At 28.1% G+C, this 16,286-nt stretch overlaps 1 protein-coding gene across 2 annotated transcripts in view; it reads left to right on the top strand.

Annotated features, from left to right (window-relative positions):
* The first annotated feature begins 1,945 nt into the window (after window positions 1–1,945).
* Window positions 1,946–16,286, top strand: part of LOC119689323 (developmental protein eyes absent) — a 40,899-nt gene continuing 26,558 nt past the window's right edge. Inside the window, exon 1 of one of the 2 annotated variants that reach the window (XM_038104125.1) lies at window positions 1,946–2,057. In XM_038104125.1, coding sequence (XP_037960053.1) covers window positions 1,986–2,057 — 72 coding nt within the window. In that variant the 5' untranslated portion in view covers window positions 1,946–1,985. Of the gene's footprint in view, window positions 2,058–2,591; window positions 2,648–16,286 lie in introns of those variants that run through there. The other variant, XM_038104126.1, reaches the window with a different exon arrangement.

The raw sequence follows: 16,286 nt of genomic DNA on the forward strand, positions 1-16,286 counted from the left end.
AGGGAATACTTCGAATATAGTTAATGCCATTATCAAACCAAATTGCTCAAAATATTTATTAAGTGCTTAGAATCCACAGTCGGTAACTTTTTGCGAAGCCCCTGCGGGCGCGAGGCCATCGGCGGTCGCCGACATCGCTGACGCCTAGCGACGCCACTGCTTAAACCTGTTGCCCACCATTTAGTTCTAGTTATAGAAAATTCGAGTTATAGAAGAGCGAGTTATGGAAGTTTGACTGTATTATATTATTAAAATATGTATTATATATATGTACATATATTATATATATATTATTAATATTATAATATCTTTTTATATTATATATTATATAAAAATATAGAAATATTAAGAGATAATTTTATTTTTCGAATATATTTTATTATATTTTGTTAAAAAAAATAAATAAAAATTATGAGAAATCAATTTTATATATTTATATTTAACAAGAGTTAATATTGTTAATATTTTTATAATTTTATCTATAATTTTTAATATTTATTTATATATAACAGGAGATGTGACATTGCAACTATCGGGTCTATTGTGCCCCCTTCTGTACAATAGACTTTCTTTAAGCTCTCACAATTTCAATAATTGAAAAAAAAGTTTAATTATAGTACAACAATAATTTAACTAATGTGTTAATATTGTTATAATTTTATCTATTATTTTTAATATTGTAGTTAACAAATTCAACAAATTAAGGTTTTCCTTAAATGCATTCTTTTTTAAGGTGTCAGGTTGCCCTTTTGTGTATATTACTTTGCTAAAAAGCAATTAATTTTTTTTTTTAATATTTAAGTATAAATAAAAATTAAAAATTAGTCTTCTAATAGTTCTCTACCGCGTCATACAGGTTGAACCGCCCCTCCGCAATCTCTTAGTCAACTTTGTGTGCGAATAAAGCATGGTGCGATGATTCTCTGTTAACATCTTCTGTTTAGCAGAAAAAGCCACCGTAGGAGAACATGTGGCTTTATTATGTGTTGTCGGGTTTTAGCTTTCTATAGAGCACATATGTATATATGTAAGTGTGTGTGTATAAAAATAAAATAAAACATGTTTAATTGTTAAACAAAGAAAGAGTAAGTCTATTTTTGTATTTAAATAATAATTATAATTAAAATATTACAGTATTTTTGTGAGTTGCAAGAAACTCAGTAAAAGATTTCATTGTTAATGTTTGTAGTAGAAACTAGCCGTCACAAAGTGGGCGGAGTCGTATTGTTGCCGAAACAGCAATTAAGACATTGGTGCAAGTAAGAGCATAACTTCCCCTTTGTATACACATATTTGTGTAAGCCCTGCAACGCATCTTGAGTGAAAAACAAACAACCACCAAACAAAAACCAGTTATACAAACTCATGCGCAGTACCGACTAACGTAGCGCACAATACAGGAACAAAAACAGTCTGCAAAAAAGTCGTCTACTTGAAAGAACTGGCAACTGGTAGTGGTTCGCAGTAAACAAGAGTGCTTCGCTTGAGTAGTGTAAAACGAATGATGAGTAAGTAGTACTTCACTCACATGGCTTTATACGGTGAATGCATCTCTTTCGTTTTGAGTGATAATGCGAATCTCAAATTCGATGTTGCTGGCATGCATTTGAGGAAAAGTTATTTTGTTTTGTTGCTTGTCTGCTGACACTCAAAATCAGTTTTCATAAGTATCTCAAAGCGATGGAATTGTCGGTCTAGTTGTCTTCAAATGTGTCAATAAAGAAATTAAATTCAAATAACGAAAACTTAACTGTTAAAAATGTATTCAAATCGGTGATTAAAATCTTTTTAAAAAAATCGTTTTCATTTAATTTTTAACGATTTGTGTTTTATGATTTATGAAAAATAAATAAAAAATGTACTGAACAGTAAAATAAATATATATTACAATATTCTATTAAAGGAAACAAAAAAAATATATATTAAAATATTAAAATAATAATAACAAAAAAAAAAAAACTTATTTGTGAATTATTTAGTGTAATATGGTGACTATAATGCCATATAATTTCTCTGCACCTCGTTGTGGATTAATTGATAAAATGATAGAGCCTAAGGTAAAAATAAAAAAATTCAAATTTTACGTTTTTTCATTATATTATTTAAATTATTAAAAACAAAAAACAAATAAATAAAAAATTAATTAAAAAAAAATAAAATAACAATAAACAAATTACCACCGTTTAATTATAAAGCAAATGTGAATATAATTAAAAATATTTTTTAACTTAAGAACAAACAACACAATAAATAATAGGAGAAAATTATGAATATGGAAATATATTAATTTAAAAAATATTGTAATATTTGTTCTTCTTAATTTCTATCTATAATGTATAAAATGTCTGAATAGAGTCTTTTAAAAGATAAAAAAAATTGTACATGCGTAACAGATGTTCCTTATAAACAACAACAAACTTTGATTCCAAAACCTTCGAATGTGAGCTGCTGGAAATGAAAGCCGAATGAGTCCACTTTTGACCAGAAATGGGTTAATGGTTATTTTAGTGAAATAAATAAATATCCTCTCTTAATATTTTATATCATATCAAATTAAGCAATGAATTGTGTTATAATAATAAAGAAATATTTTTTATAATTAAACAATTTTAATTACAGCTATAAAATCATGTATTTTACTTACAATGTAAGTAATATTAATGATATTAGTTAATAGTTAAATGTAAAAAATAAATAAATAAATATTATTAAAAGTGGAAGAATATAATAGTGTGGTTGAAATATAAAAGTGAATAATTTAAATTGATTAATTAATAATTTAAATTAATTCCAATTGTCTAATTGAATTAAATTCTTTTTAAGTTCATCTTAGTTGTTAAACATTTGTAAATATTTATAAATTATTTCAAACCATTACTTTTATCACAGCAAATATGTAGGGCAATTCAAAAGTTTTTTGCCTGACCATTAAGCAAATGCTACACATTATAATGCTTTATAATGTGATGTCGCTGCTAATATTTGCTAAATAATTTTTAATAATTTTTTTCATTGAACGACTACAAGTTTTTGTATAAATGGAAAACAATAATAATTGCGAATTGATTAGGTTCTCGCATTTATAAAATAATAGTTAGTTGCAAATTTATTTAAATTTTAATAAAGCTTGTATGGGTACTGCACTATGATATACAACAATAAAACTTATAAACAAATATATAGTTCATAAAGATCATCCAGAAATGGTATTAAATGATGACTGATTAAAAATTAGGGAACTTGCTGAACCTGTAGACATATCGATTGACAAAATGATATTAAATGTTGGCTGATTAAGAATAAGGAAGCTTGTTGGACGTGTAGACGTATCGCTTGACCACATGTGAGAAATAATACATTTTGGGTGCTGTGTGTACTACAATGGATTAGCATAGAAAATGAAAACGTGGTACTAGCTTTAGGAAAGCAGAACACTGCGACTATATTGACCGTTTGTACTACTTTCCGACCCAAACTGAACAGAAGACACTCTTTCTTTCAAATGAAACCCAAAATGTTAGCGATATCCACATTTCAGAATAAAAAACAAACCTCCGATTCATCATTTTCCCTCTGCCCCAGATTAAGTAGGACAGTCACAAAGCCTGTAACTGGAGATTTCTAAGCCGTATTTACTAAGTTTAATCCACAAATGCTTAAACATTGCAAAAGCTATGTTTGAGAATCCACTTTTAGTGAAATAAAATGGATTTTTGCGTAGACTAGTAACTATTGAATAATTTTTAAGTCTACTAAAGTGCATTCCTGGGTTTAAAGCATAAACAGTAATATTATAATGTAAAAGAGCATAAAAGAAGATTAAGGTTATGTAGTCAATTAGGAAGAGCATGACTAGAGTTTTTTGGTATGCCAATAGTGAAATGTTAATTAATAATGTCTGAAATAGTCACACAATACTAGATTACATAAAGAAAATGTATGGATTATATTAAGCAATATTGTCAGATGAAATCAATATCGTAAGTGTTCTAATGTGTAATAGTATACAAGTTTCTTTCACTAAGATCGGTTACTATTTACTAGTCACAGTGGCACAAGTATTTTTACAATATCATCGGATATTGTAGTTTCAAGACCAATCGGGTTGTAGTGCCGGAGCCACTCGTCGATTTTGAGGATCCAGCACTCACAAAAGGGACTACACAGGTTGATTGTTATGGGCTACTTCTACAACAACCAGATATTGTCTCTAGTGACTTTTAGAATTTTTCCCTAGTTGAAAATTTAGATAGAAAGTTTAAGTTATTAGACAAATTTAAAGATTATATCTGTCCGAAGTGAATATTTTTAAGGTTTTCACTTAATTAATAATTTAAAGGGATTTAAGAAATTTCAAATTGAAACATGGATGAAATAAATGTATTCGAGAGTGGTTAGTTGATGTAAGGCCTGATCTGCAGATACTTTTTCTTTTTACATAATTAGAAATTATTTGTCGTTTTAATACCATCTTCAAAATCCCTGCAAATAAGCTAAAATCCCGTTGAGTTTATGCGGTTTAATAAAGCTTCTGTTCTGATTGATTGGCAGTTTTATAGACACTTAAGAAAGTACTTACTATTGTAATTATGATAAAAAGTAAACTACAACTAAAATTTTTAAAACTCTCATTTTTAAGCAATCAATCATTGTTGAGAAAAAGTAAACTTCGTTTGTAAATGAGGAACACTTCTCATCATACAAACTTAATCAACCTTTAATGACGTAAATATTTTAAGTTAATTTTTAGTTGAATTATAATTTATAATTAAAAGAAACTTTATAATACTTTTTTATAAAAAAAGTATTGCTTCGTATTTAAAATTTCAATCGTGTTACCTTTAGATAGTGTCAATCCATTTATATAGTATACGACTCCTAATAACAAACTAATGTAAACAAATATTAAAATTATACTAAAATCAGGAAAAAGTCGAACTTAACTTATGACTAAAGATTCTGAAAGAGATTTGTTGAAAAAAGGCATGATCAGATATCGGGGGTTGTACCGTTGCTGAAGGAAGCTGTGGATGAAGTGTCCCTTTGAGATCTTGTATTGTAACGTTTATAAATAATCTATCTATAAAATTTTAAAAATATATGTTGTCATAAATTAACTAACATAAGAAATCTTTATATAAACATCCACTGTTGCGTCTTATTAAAGGCAATAATCAACAGCGAGGCTACATTTACCCGTACAAATATAAATTTATAATAAATAATAAAATTTCAGCTTGAATTAAATAACCCAAATGTGTATTGTTTTGAATTTGAAATTTGTTAAAAAAATTAGCGAAGATATTATATATTTCGAAGTATTTCTTTTTGACTGAGTTACAATATATTTTGAATTTAATGTTGATTACTTGACATTGCTTATAAAAATTTTTTATTACTTCATAAAAGTACGGCCATAAAACGTCTCCCTAAAAAATTTTATATTATTAGCAAAAAAAAAACTATTTTGCATTAAAACCGACATACAGATAGGCACCCAACGTCAATTTAAATACCCGACATTTCGTTTTCTGTATTTTAAATTCATTTTAAATCTAATCAGATATGCCGAAATCTAATAAAAAATATAAATATTGCTATAGGTATTATAAGTTTTTGATTGATTAATTTATTCTTAAACTACAGCAATAAATATAACATAGGAATAAGAGTTAGCCTTAATACGTTGAAGAGTCAATACCCTTTAGTTACTACGTTTTTATATTGTTTAATATATTGCATTGCAATTAGTTTGTTGAATTAGACTATCTAGCAAGATTATAATATAATATATATAAACAATAATTACCGTTGAATACATTTCACTTTCATAACGAAACCGTTAGTCCTTTTCAACCTTCTCAGCAAGTTTTTGGATCTCTTAAGTACAGAAGAAGTATGATTTGCTGGACCTTTTTATTTCAACTTTGACTAATAAACATTTGAGAGCCCTCTAAATGTCAGTACCTCAAATACACCAAAAAGTTATAATTTTAACTCTAAGTACTTTATTTTGAAATCATTGTATTAGATTTTTGTCCGTCTGACTACTGCATCTTTGGATAGAATAGTACCATAGTACCGTAGTAGGGGTTTGAGAATTTGTTATTTATTGATAAACAGCTTATTGTCTTGGTGTAGAGATGATCGTCGGACCCTAAGCCAATGCATATATTGTTAGTTAATGTCTAATGTTTTTTGATGTATTCTTTCTAATGTAATTCTGTGTCCAAGCTTATACTGAGATATTTTGTGGTGTTTAAGTAAGATATATTCAAACCACCTACAATAAGCAATGTTGCAATTTTTTTTTTATAATCTATATATACAGATTTATTGTTGTTATGTTTTAGACAAAACCATTCCAATTTCATTTAAAGCTTCTTGAAACTTTCCCGTATATAGTCCAAATCTTTCACCAATTGTCTGTAGTGCCATGTTATCAGTAAAGAATACAATTATGCAACTATGCACTGTTATTGAGTAGTTAGTAATAATTAAGTACAGTTATATGGTCTCAGGATGCCATAATTGTATAGCATTGTAGATCACCTGCTATAATTTATCTTGCATAAGACTATGCATCCTCATACCAAATTTCAAAATATAAGGTATGAGATATGATGGAAAAATTTTTAAATATGATTTTGACAAAAAAGTGTGCAGCTTAATAAGTAGTCTTAAATGACAAACTTTGTCTAAATACGTCTAGAAGTAATCACAGAGCATACTTTCTTTTTCTCTGTTGCCTTTTGTGGTGATGCCTGTTATCCTTTAGATCTAGTCTACAAATCAGTGTTAATTGTGAAAACCGAAATGGTGAGATAGTATAAATTTCTCATCATTAGATTAGATTAGATTATGACTTTTGAGCAAAAATTTTAAAATTGAAAACAATTAAATTTACCGAGTTTTACCATAAACTGTTGGTAATTCCCATATTAATTTTGCTGTGACCAAATGCCATAATTTGACGACTTCTTTTTCCGACGGAGAAATATATTAGTCAATTTGCAACATACACTTACAATTTTCATCTATATAATTAATTACGTGAGGCTCACAATTTAAATTTACTCTATTTTTCACAAGAGATTTGCTATTCAACACATTTACTTCAATATGCGCACTACGTTGTTCGGGTGTTCTATATGCTATGATTTTTGTCAACCGAATTCTGTTAAATTCCCCAACGACGTTAAACACGATTTTCATTAATATTATTTTTCTTTATATACTCGTATTTATCTCATAATTGCACCCATTTTATGTCCTTTTCATGACAGAAGTTTTATTTTTTTAGATAATAATTTTTTTAATATTTTTTGCTACACCAACGCGAGAGATGCGACCTAACGGGTCTACTTATAAACGTACCATAAACCTATAGTCTTCATCTTTTATCCATTTATATTCCATTGATATTTTGGATAGTTTTCAAGAGCACAAATTTCATACAAATATATTAATATATATATATATATATATATATATATATATATATATATATATATATGTATATTTGTAAGTACTCGTGTATTGTGTATTTTTTACAATACACAAAAAACAAAAAGTGTATATTTTATTTCTTAATGAATTTACTTTTACGGTAAGACTTGTAAACATCGAAGTTCATGCACAACAATTCATCTGATCTAATGTATTGCAAGCTAAACAACCGACGTTATGGCATTTATGGGCTTTCTTGTTGAGTTATAGCAAAAAAAACCTATAATGAGAAATTGCCCATTATGCCCTTTGCATGCACTGTAAAAAATGCATAATCAGTTTAACGAGATGTTTGATGTTTGAAATTTAAGAGCCATACACCCCATGAGTGTACATTTGGGTATTCTTTGAACAACTTTATATGACTTAGCGATATAGAGAGGTTTGCCTCTCTATCTAATTGTCTTTCTGAAGGTCTGTAGTTAACCTTTATATTTCAAAACAAAATAATACTTATCTTAGATTCTGTTCATAAATTTTTTTAAAATAATTGAATACTTATTTATTTGAACAAAATCGGTTGAATATTATATATGTCTATAGTTGGTATGATAAGTGGCGAATCAGAATTTCGTTATCTTTATTATTTATAAACTTTTTAATTGACATTTGACTTGTGGTAAATGAGGATGGTATATATATGCTTTAAATTGTATTTTAAGTGATGGTTAAGATATATGTATATATATAAGAAAATTTTTACGGGCATACTTGCTTACATACGAGTATATTGACCCAACTTGGGTTTTCTTTAGTGTTAAAACTTGATTAATACTTATGTGTTTCAACAAACGAGTAAGCACCAAACCACCTTCTGTTATAACTTATAACAGAAGTAAGTAAACAATTCACTGGTTAATTAGTCACTGGTTACTCAACTAGAGATGCTTCCATTATGGTTCATAACACCGATATCAACTATTTTGAATATCCAATCTTAGGTGTTCAATGCATTTATGAACTGATAATGAACTGATTTTTCAATGGTCGTACGAAATGTAAAGACACTTGTAGAATTTTGTAAAATGTAGACTAAAACATAACCAGTATCTCTATTATATTTTCATTGATACAAATGAGGTCTGTGTTCTTGAACACCTAAATTGCCAGGATTAGCTTGTAAGATTCTTGTCAGGTATAATAGATTTAATAGATCACTGTGCGTAATTGTCCATTTTAATAATCATGTGCTAATTAACATATGTAATAAACATTATTATCATTTAGCTCCACAAAATGGAATGGGCTTTAGCATTATCCAGTATTTTTATTTATTTTGTCCTGTTTCTTATTTTATTTCCCTAGTCTCGCAGAGTTAAAATGCTTGCATCATTTACAATATAGTCTATTAAAAGATTTATCTAAAATAATTATCTGCGTCCTTTGTTCTTCATTCTCAGAGTTTTATCAATCCATTTTTATCTACTAGTTGTGATAAATCAAAAAATGTCTTTGTCTTTGGTTAATTCTAGTAACTCAGCATTGTTTTTTATTAAAAAATCTCCGTGCTTATCCAGAGAAAGACCAAGATTTTTTGTTCTGATCTTGTCTTCCAAAATATTTAAAAGTTTGCCTTTGTTCATACTTTATATTCTTTGTTGGCGAGTGGTTTTACAACCATTTTGTACAGGATATTGAGCTTAAAAACTGCTAAAAGCAATTTAAACAAAGCAATTTAAATTTATAAGTACACACAGAAATATAATTTGGTTGATTTAACTAGATTTTAACTATATCTCAAGTCAAAATATTCTTACTCGACGCATCATGTTGGTTCAACCATACCACACGCTGCTTTTTATTGACCAGGCCATTCATAGTGTGTCCTTAACTACTTCAATTTTTCACTTATCTTGAAATTGTGGTCTCTTACTTAAAAGTCCTCTAGGCTTTTTGTTGGTGTTTCTAGATAATACCATATACCTTGTCTTATACTCATTAATAACAATTTGTTTCTGTAAACAGTATTTCAAGAGAATGTTTGTTGAGTTCGGGAGTTATAATATCCGAATAATCACCTCCTGTAAATTTTCAACTGGCTTGAAATTGTGGTCTTTCATCTTAAGGTTATCTGAAATTTTTGTTAGTGCTTCTACATAATACTATATACCTTGTGTTATGCTCATTAATCATAAGTTCTTTCTGTAAACAGTACTTCAAGGGAATGCTTGTTGTATTCGGGAGCTATAATATCCGATTATAGCTGCTATATAACCAATGCGATTTTAGTACATAATATCTTTGAATATCTAAATAAAATGTATTAAAAGTATATATACAAACATTGCTGTTAAAAAATGAAGTTATTAGGATCCCATTTGAATAAATATGCTATATAAGTTATTTCTACATTTCTTCATATATCTCCATACAATATTTCTGATACATGTTCTATGGATCTGTATCAAAGCTAGAGATTATTTTATTACATACTTTTATATTGAGCACTATAACAATATTTTAATATAGTGTATATAAATATATATTTTTTTATATTTTATATAAAGTTAGTTATATTTTACATACCTTGAAATCTTTTTAATGGCTTGAATCACGACTGTTGAAAATAAGTTTTATTTTTTTATTATCTTAAAAGTGTTCTGTGTTTAATGAACAGAAATAATAGAATTTTACTCTTCCCGTCTTAGTCGTAGCTTTATATTTTTTACGTGTTCTACCTCTGTTTTTATAGTAATAACTCGTATAGGAGTAAGAAAAGAATCGATAAGTAAAGCGAACATGAAACGAAATCACATCCGGTTGAATGCACAAATGCAGTTTTCTAAACCAAATAAACCAAATAAAAACAGAAAAATTATTTTTTAATCGATTTCAAGTTTTGCGATATTGTTTTAAGACGTTCAGATTGTTTGTTTCTTATAAACTGTTAGATATCTTTTAAATATTATTTATTACTTTTAATCAAAATGTTTGTGTTCAACCGATGTACCATATATTGTAGAGAAAGGCTTGGTTGTATTGCATGGATCTTTCAACTGCTATATCTCTGCAGTTGCAGTGATGACATATTTCACCAAATGAACACTCAGTAAATATGCTTTGTCCTCATACTAGTCAAGTTGACCTGATAACTTCGTTAGAAAAATTTTAGCTCATGTGGTAAAGAAGATATAAAAACCAACATGTAGTATGGTTGAACCAACATGATGTGTCGATTAAGAATGTTTTGACCTCAGATTTAGTTAAAATCAGGTTAAATCAACTAAATTATTTTTCTGAGTGAAACCTTATGTTGTTATTAACTCACATCTAGAAGAATTTACGTCTGTCCATGAGTACACAATTTTGCTTTTTAAGGATTAAATTCAATATGTTAATTTTGGCTTGGCGCCACACTAGCTTAACTTCACAGGTTGAACATTTTTAAATTCCAGTACGTTATGGTTAGTCTACCATTTAATTATATATTAACATGATTTATGTCTAAGAAGTAGGAATAAAAGAATCTGTAGACATTTCTCATAAATCGATAGTCGTGATCTGAATACGATAGTAAAAAGGACCTTAATATCACAAACAACTTGTATAATATAAATATATTAAATGTCATAATATATAAGTGGCCATCAAAATTTTGAACTTTGACCGCTCGATTACCGTTCAATCTACAACAATGTGTCGTCAATTAACCATATACTATAAATCAGAGAACACAGATATTTAACTAAAGAGAGAATATGAGAGCTTAAAGCTTTTTCATGAAAAGAAAAAATTTAGGTAAATTAGGCAAATTCATATGTGTTCAAAGAGCAAATTACAATATCTTTGTGAGATAATGTTTGACTGGGAAAAAGTTGTTTTTTGAACTTTTAAAATCTTGATCTGTGTCTATATGCTCCAATAAGTGAAAAGAAACATCACAACAAATAAAAGTCTGCTTAGTTATTTTATATAGAGTTATTAAAGTCTAATTTTTACAGAAATATCTTTCTCATATATGTTGGGCTATTTGTGTAGAGCAATTAAGACAGAGTGTGAGAGACAGATAGATACATGATCACGCTAAACACATGGTATAATGGGCAATTATCCCAAGATAGAGGACATTTTGGGATAGCGATTATATTTAGAGATATATTTTGTTGTTATTATTAATTTTTTAGTGACTACATTATATATATTTTAATAATCTAAAAGTATATATTATTTAAATATGTATGGTTTTATTGTTTATTTACAAAGTGTTTTCTTTTAAAACATCATTTTCCGATATTTTGGTTATCTTTAGAGATTATTTGAGTTTTTTTTATATATATATATATCTTAGTTTTTTTTGTTTGTTTGCCTTTTTAAGTTATCACGTGCATTTTTTTTTGTATTTATTAACCTACGGGCGCCTAATTTGTTAATACGACCCTTGGGAGATGCACATATGTTTTCGTTGATTATTTTATTATTTATGTTGCACAAAAAGTAAAAGTTTTTAAAATTGAAAAAAATTTTTTAAAATGATGGGAAAAATATAAAAAGAGGGTTCTAAAAAAGTGTTTCCGTCCTCGACTTTGTATCAAATGTAGATAGGCACATTTAGTTTTAGTTGTTTGTATAGTATATATACAGATGCTTTTCTAAATCAATATGTTTTTTATAAAAGTAATGAAGAATACAATCATAGTTAGGAAGACGCTTAAAACAGTAAAGATACGTTTTAAATATGTGACAATGATAGTATTTCGATACAAATACTATATATATGGGCCAAGTACGTGCGTTAGGTGGACGACCGATCCAACTCAAAAAAGGCTTGTGTTCGTTTAAATATATTTCACCTAATAATATATCACAGAAAAAATTTAATATATAATTGATGTATTAAATAATTAAATTATTAAATCAAATAATTAATTTAATTAAATAATTAATTAAATTATAAACATTATATATATAATCAATTAATTAAAATAAAGATTGTATTAAATACTTGAAATTTCCCTTGTTAGAAATTTATGTTTAGGAATCGCATTCGTCATTTTTGATCTAATTTTCCTTGATTTACTTTTATGTAAGTTAAAAAGCACGGAAGTTCTTTCTATGGTTAATGAAATTTACTTAGTAAGGTTGAATTGCTAAGTAAGCTGTGGAAACATACTAAAAGCTATGCAATCATGTATTTAAAGCCTTCTGCACTCATGGGCTGATTGCTTTTCGGACGTCTGTCTTATTGGTTTAAAAAAAAAAATGAAGATTAAAAATTAAAATTAAAATTAAAATAAAAGTAATATTTATTAACAAGAATTTTGAATTTAATTTAATCTTCATTCCTATCATTTTTATTTTTTTGTAGTTAAATACTGCGATATATATTTAAATCATATATTAAATTTGTTTGTATGCCCTTTGTCTCTTAGGTTCCCCTAGCTGTCATGCAACATATAGGTATCTTATATATCTGTGCGCGTGGGGCGATTGCTTGATAGGTCTCGATCTTATTGGCTTCCCTAGCTAAGCTATGCAATTATATATCTGCAATCATACATCTGAAGGGTTCTGTGTCCATGATGTATATAAGCATGTACACGTATCCTAATTGTTTATTGTATAAGTGTTATCACAGAAATTTAATTATTAAACTGTGATAAAAACAAGCTCAAACACAAGATAAGCAATTGGACAAATGTTAGAGATCGCTATTTTATATTACAAGTATTAATGTTGTAATAGTTAACATCGAAATTTAGTGAAATTAAATTGACTAATAAAAGACTTTTCGTTGTAAAAACATTTATCTGAATACTCGTGCTTAAATGACAGCTATATCCAAGCCAAAGTGATCTGAATGGAATTTGCCTAGAGCACGAGTATTACTTATATTGATCACTTATCAAATTTCAACAAAATACTTTTATAAATAGTTAAAAAAAATGATACTAAATGCAGAAAAGAATGTATTTATAAAAAATTGTCACGCAAACAGTATAATTTAAAACTCACACTTCTGTGCTTTTCTGACCCCCCACCAAAAGAAAAAACATTCCAGCGGAGTTAAATTTATTATCATTATTATTAACCTTTTTTTAAAGATCTTATCGATATTTGTTGTTGTTGTTGTTGTTGGTGTTGTTGTTTTTGTCATTTTTATTTGATAGAAAGAAAGAGGAACACGAAATAAATGGCCCAAGAAAAGGTGTAAGCAAAACTAACTTTGACAAAACCAACAGCAATAATAATACAAATCCTACGAAATTAAAGACAAAAGATTACGATCACAGACATCTTAAAGATGCACAAACAGGTCTTTATTGTTCTTTTCTTATAACTCTTATTATTTACATTGTCGATGTGTGTCATAAACTGAATGTGAATGAACGATGTAAACACATAAGAGTTTGAATTGTCGGAGGAACACACGAACTCGGACTCGACACGCACGTAGTGCCCATATAGAAGGATGCACCCATACACAGCTATACACAGAGCCATAGCCAAGGCGTTTACACAAAGCTAATATCGTGTTTTCACGTATCTCAGAAAGAGTGCTTACTGTGTAGTTGGAGAGTGTCGTAAAAAACAAAGAAAACTGTTGATGCTTAGTGGCGTCAAAAGTATTTACACAAATTTTATTAGCCTCAAAATTATTTACAGATATTAAAAATTCTTAATTTTCCATCAACTATATTAAAAAGCAACCAATATCCGTTGGTTGAATAACCTTTACATATCGCAAATTTACTACATTACTACATTAATCGTTAAATGTTTCAGTACATAATTCCAAAACTCAGTACCGAAATTTTAGTAAAATTATAGGTACGATAACTCTATTATGAGAACAGAGAAATACTATATGTACTATATATGTATTTAGGCATAGTAAAAAAATAGAATTCGATTACAACTTCTTATAAATGTGTCAAGAAGTACATCAATAAATCTTCAAATTGCAAGACATACATAAATATGCATTTATTATGAAATAAATGAGCCGACAGTAGGTCCCTTATTAACAGCGGTTGGTAGTTAAATTTTTGCTGTACGCTACATTATTACTGTTGCTTAATTCATCACAGCTTTTCATTTAGTGCTGTTCAAAATCTGCATTGAATTTTTGATATAACGTGACTTCTAGGTACACCCACTTAACAGATTTGGTGATAATTTCGTAAAATATGATGCTTTGATATATATGCATATATAATATAATATGCTTTAAGCATGTATAATATTTGATATATATACATACGTGGCTATACGTGGCTTCTAGGTACACCCACTTAACAGATTTGGTGATAATTTCGTAAAATATGATGCTTTGATATATAAGCATATATAATATAATATGCTTTAAGCATGTATAATATTTGATATATATACATACATGCTTTCTAATAGCTTTGAAACAAAAAGGATAATCTGGAGTTCAAGCAAAGAACCAAACTTTCGATTTAACGAAGACTTGATATAATGAAGAATCAAATATTGGTATAGATCATATAGATCTATATGGTATATGTATAAATACATTATTATTAAATAAATATATATTACATATGCGCTATATACATATAATTTGACACAGTTTTATAACAATAAACGGAGGTTTTACTTTTTGTACTTGATATGACTTTATCCTCATTTTGACGAAAGACTGATTCTTAGAAAATGTTAGATTTATTAATAGAATAATACTCTATATTAAAGCGAATAACTGTGTGGGACATCGAATTGGAATAGGTTGGGTGATTGTATGTTAAATTTGATTAAAACAAGTTGTACTCTTGTGATCTTCCCAGAATCAAAACTAGAATAGACTATGAGATAGTTTTAAAAAGACATATATATCTTTAATGGTGTTCTAGTGAAAACTAACGCCATTCTTCTAATTAAGAAGAATGATGAGTTCTAGAAGAAAGAATTCTAACTAATTCCTCTAACGTCAATACCTTACCGTGCAAAAGAATTCCTCAGTTCCTTATCGTATGTTTTTGAGAACTGCATTTGCAAATAAAAAAGATAATGTTATATGTGCAATAAGGTGATTCAAAAGTCTTGTGCCAACATCTTGAACGATAATCCCATTCGACAATTTGAAATAATTATTTAAAATACCTCTAAACCATTCAGATAGCTGTGTTTAGTGAAAACAGCGATCCTCTGTTTTTCATCTGATTTGATGCCTTGGGGTTTTCGTAGTTTTGAAAATCGCATTAGCCTTTGAAAAAAAAAGTTCTATCTGGGCGTTGAAGTTTTTCAAAACCCTTGTGTCGACATTCTACATAACATCTCTTTCGATTTGCAATGCTTTTATATCCAGCAAATTGTTATGATGAGTCAGTAGTGGTTTATTTTGAATAAAATAAATAGGTTTTCTTAAACAAAAAAATTTTAAGTTTTTATTAAGAAAAAATGAAAAATATTTTAGAAAAAATTAAAATTGTTAGTTCTTATCGCAGCAGAAATATTGAAACAATAGAAAATCTTGTGAACAGGAGGTGTTCGGTGTTTAGTATGCGGACTTTCTAATGTGAATCGGAGGAAAAACCAAGTACATATATATCTTATTGATTGAGTAGAACAGTTTGTAAATTCTTATCATTTAAATGATTCGCAATCTCAGCTCTGTCACACTGTAGAAGTAAATTGTAGCAGTATAGCAAAAGTTTCGAGAATAGTTCCCAGCCCGTCTTGATAACCCGTTGACTGTGTATAGTATATATAAAGATACAGCTGTTATCATTTTTTAACCCGTTGGTATGATGAGAGTGAGCGCAGACTGAACCGGAACTAAATGTCATTGAAAATGTTCAGGCATCTATTAA

Source organism: Teleopsis dalmanni, chromosome X (assembly GCF_002237135.1).
Source record: "Teleopsis dalmanni isolate 2A chromosome X, ASM223713v2, whole genome shotgun sequence".
Taxonomy (NCBI): domain Eukaryota; kingdom Metazoa; phylum Arthropoda; class Insecta; order Diptera; family Diopsidae; genus Teleopsis; species Teleopsis dalmanni.